The 3,805-nt window shown below is 39.6% G+C and overlaps 1 protein-coding gene across 1 annotated transcript; it reads left to right on the top strand.

Moving 5' to 3' along the window:
• Nucleotides 1–208: 208 nt before the first annotated feature.
• LOC142508377 (uncharacterized) lies at nucleotides 209–727 on the top strand. The gene has a single exon (XM_075619530.1). The coding sequence runs from the start codon at nucleotides 209–211 to the stop codon at nucleotides 725–727; it is 519 nt and encodes a 172-aa protein (XP_075475645.1).
• Nucleotides 728–3,805: the final 3,078 nt, after the last annotated feature.

Below are 3,805 nucleotides of genomic sequence, written 5' to 3' on the forward strand. Positions count from 1 at the left end.
CGCAATTCTTATGCAGCATGAGCGAGTCATAGCGTAAGCATCTAGACAGCTGAAAAAACATGAAAAGAATTACCCGACGCATAATCCGGAGCTCGCAGCAGTGGTATTTGCACTAAAAATTTGGAGGCACTACTTAAATGGTGAGAAATGCAATATCTTTATGGACCACAAAAGCCTCAAGTATTTCTTCACCCAAAAGGAGCTGAATATGAGACAAAGAAGATGGCTAGAACTTGTAAAGGACTATGAATTCGACATTAGCTATCATCCAGGCAAAGCTAATGTAGTGGCAGACGCTTTGAGTAGGAAATGGGCAGTCTTGGCCCAAATATCAGTGAAAAATCCTCTACAAGTGGAAATTCAGTGGTTTGATCTTGAAGTTTATGCTAGGGGAGAGGCCCCTAATCTCGCTACGTTGAAAGTACATTCCATTATGCGAGATAGAATTCGATCCGGACAGTCTAATGATGAGCAATTTCAGAAGTGGAGACGACAAGATGAATCGAAGGGTATCATGTTATATTCAGTCGAGGATGGCATTGTTAAGTATCGAGATCGACTATGGGTTCCTAGGGGTTATTCTCTTAGAGTTGACATTATGACTGAAGCTCACAGTACCCATTATTATGTTCATCCCGAAAGTATCAAGATGTACAAGGACTTGCAACTTTTATATTTGTGGCTGGGAATGAAACGAGAAATCTGCGCTTTGTATCCGAATGCTTGACATGTCACCAAGTGAAGAAAGAGCATCAAAGAATAGAGGGAATGCTTAGACCAGTTCCCATTCCCGAGTGGAAGTGGGATAAAATTACTATTGCTTTCGTGGTAGGATTGCAAAAGACGGTGAAAGGACTCAATTCCATTTGGGTAATAATGGACAGTCTTACTAAGTCAGCACATTTCCTACCAGTGAAGACTTATTTTTCCATGACACAGTATGCAGAGCTATACATTCGAGAGATAGTTAGACTACATGGGATCTCGGTGTCTATAGTGTCGAACCGAGACACACAATTCACTTCATCATTTTTGAAGAGTCTGCATACAGCATTGGGGACTAAACTACTATTCAGCTCGGCATTTCATCCTCAGACCGACGGTCAATCGGAGAGAGTCATACAGATTTTAGAGGATCTACACAGAGCCTGCATGATCGATTTTCAAGAGAGTTGGGAACCGAAACAACCTCTAGTGGGGTTCACTTACGACAACAGCTGTCAGTCATCTATTGGAATGGTTCCATATGAGTCACTCTACGGAAAGAAATGTAGATCGCTCATCCATTGGGATGAGGTAGGAGAAAGGGCTACGATGGGACCCGACATAGTTCAGCACACCGCAAAAATTGTCGCAAGATCCGAGACAGAATGAAAACTGCTCAGAGCCGACAGAAGATCTACACGGACAAAAGTTGACAAGATCTCAAGTTTGCAGTATGTGATCACGTGTTTATAAAGATAGCACCTATGAAGGGTGTTATGAGATTTTGCAAGAAAGGAAAATTTAGTCCACTGGAACTTGCACCAAATCTCCCGGGAGTTCACAATGTCTTCCACATATCAATGCTCTGCAAGTACATATCAAACCCTTCACATATACTGAACTTTGAGCCACTGCAACTTACACCAAATCTGTCATATGAGGAGAAGCCTCCTCAAATATTGTGTAGACAAGAGAGAAGGCGGCGGAACAAGGCAATAAAGATGGTCAAGGTAAAATGGCTAAATCACTCAGGAGGATGAAGCCACTTGGGAGATTGAGTCAGAAATGAGGAGTCGTTATCACGAACTTTTTGGCAAGTCTTAGTTTCAAGGACGAAATTTTATTTAAGGGGGCATGATTAGGAACGTCCAAAAAGCCAATCCACGTAAACAACATGCATGCAAACGATTTAAATTTCTTACTTGTTTTATTTAATTTATTTTAAATGTTTACATGATGCATATTATATGACTAAGGGTCTAACTGCATGATTTTATGAAAACTATAGATTTTACCCGAATATTCGATAGTAGGATGGGGAAAAGAGACCGGAAACGATCAAGATTCAATAAATATTTTCAAGGCTTAGTAATATGATTAAATATGATTAATTTTTTCTAAAAATGGTAGGGTTAAAATTATTTAACGAGACGAGCTCGATTTTATTCGAGAAGCTGATTTTGGGAAAACGAGGGATTTTGAAAGGATCAAATTATTATTTTTGAAAACTAATTTTATAAACTTTTAATTTTTAATTAAATAGGTGTTATTGGGTATAATTTACCTAAAATTAGTATGCTCAATTGCTCCCAAACTTAAAAGCCCAAAACCTAAGCCCATTAACATGCAAATTAAAATATATATATATATATATAAAATAAATCCTTGGTTTTTGAGAGGGATAGCAGCCGAAACACACACAAAATTGACACACATATTTTCGAAATTTTAGGAAGGAAAAAAAGGATTATTCATCGCCAGTTCGTACTTCTTCGCGCACCACGCCAACTATCATAAATTCGAATGTTTTAAACTAAAAGGCATGCTTCTAAACTCTTTTCATGCACCATTCAAATCATAATATGCATGTTGTATGTATTTTTTCATGAAAACTATTCGAGTTCAAATTGCTTAATATTTTGACGATTAATTTCAAAGTTGTGAAGCTTTTACGCTTGTTTGAAACGCTTTATGATTCCTAAGGACATGTTGCCAATATAAAATGTTTAAGGGATGGAAAAAGGGTCGTCTAAGGGTGGAACGTATACTGGAACGTGCATGTGTTAAGTAGACGAGCCTAGGGTTTTCTATGAGAGTGCCACACTGGGGTCGGCTTGGTGCACGACTATGTGTGGCTCGGCCAGGGCTTCGTTGGACGTGGTCAAGGGCTGGGAAGAGTCCTAGCATGGCTAGGACTTGATTATAGCAGCTAGGGAAGAGTCTTCATGAACTAGGACTCTACCCATACACGCACAAGGGAGGCTGCGGCTAGGGTGGCTCGCGGCTCAATTGGAGGCTGGCTAGGGTTGGTCCAGTAGGGTCAAAGGAAGATGGCTATGGATTGGGTCAGGGCCTGATGTTGCCATGGTCCATGATGGCTTGATGATAGTAAAAGAGAATTCACGCGAGTAGGGAGTTGATCGCGCATGGGCTCTTGTGTGGGCTGGAGCTGGGTGTGTTGGTCCAGGAGGGTTCAACGAGGGTCCAGGAGGGCTAGGGCTAGGTCTGTTCAAGGGTGGATTTGTGGTGGCTCGTCGTTTGGGCGAGGCCGAGAGTCAAAGAGAGTATGAGGGTTCGGTTTTAGGCAGGGAAAAAAAATTGTTCGAACCCTAGTCCACAGGGGGTCGGTTCAGGGCTCACGAGGGTATCTTAGGTATAAAAAGTTGATGTTTAAAATTTGGGAATAAAATATTAAAGTTGGGATTAATTCGGGATTTAAACGTTTCATGGTTTAGCAATTAAGGCATTAAATCAAAAAGCTCGAGTTTATGTTAAATAAAAATATTAGAAGCCAAATTTAAGCTTAATTAATTATTTGGGATAGTCTCTAGTCAAAAAAAGTGAAAAAAAGTCAAAATCGAGAATTTTAGGGTCCAAGGGCAAAACGATATTTTACACCTAGGTAGTACAAAAAGGTTTGGCAGTGTCCTGAGGGATCATAACGCATGCTAAATGATTTTTTAAAATGTTTATGATGAAAATATGAGATTTTATGATTTATGGTAAAGCTGTGCAATTTTACTGTTAAAAATGCTATTTTACGAAGGTGGAAAGGACACGATATTTTATTATTAAAAAGAAAAGAAAATATTTTGAAGGA

Source organism: Primulina tabacum, chromosome 1 (assembly GCF_025594145.1).
Source record: "Primulina tabacum isolate GXHZ01 chromosome 1, ASM2559414v2, whole genome shotgun sequence".
In the NCBI taxonomy this organism is placed as follows: Eukaryota; Viridiplantae; Streptophyta; class Magnoliopsida; order Lamiales; family Gesneriaceae; genus Primulina; species Primulina tabacum.

What these genes read in the sequence shown, in the direction of transcription:
- LOC142508377 (XM_075619530.1), top strand. Translation starts at nt 209, where the DNA reads ATGAGACAAAGAAGATGGCTAGAACTTGTAAAGGACTATGAATTCGAC.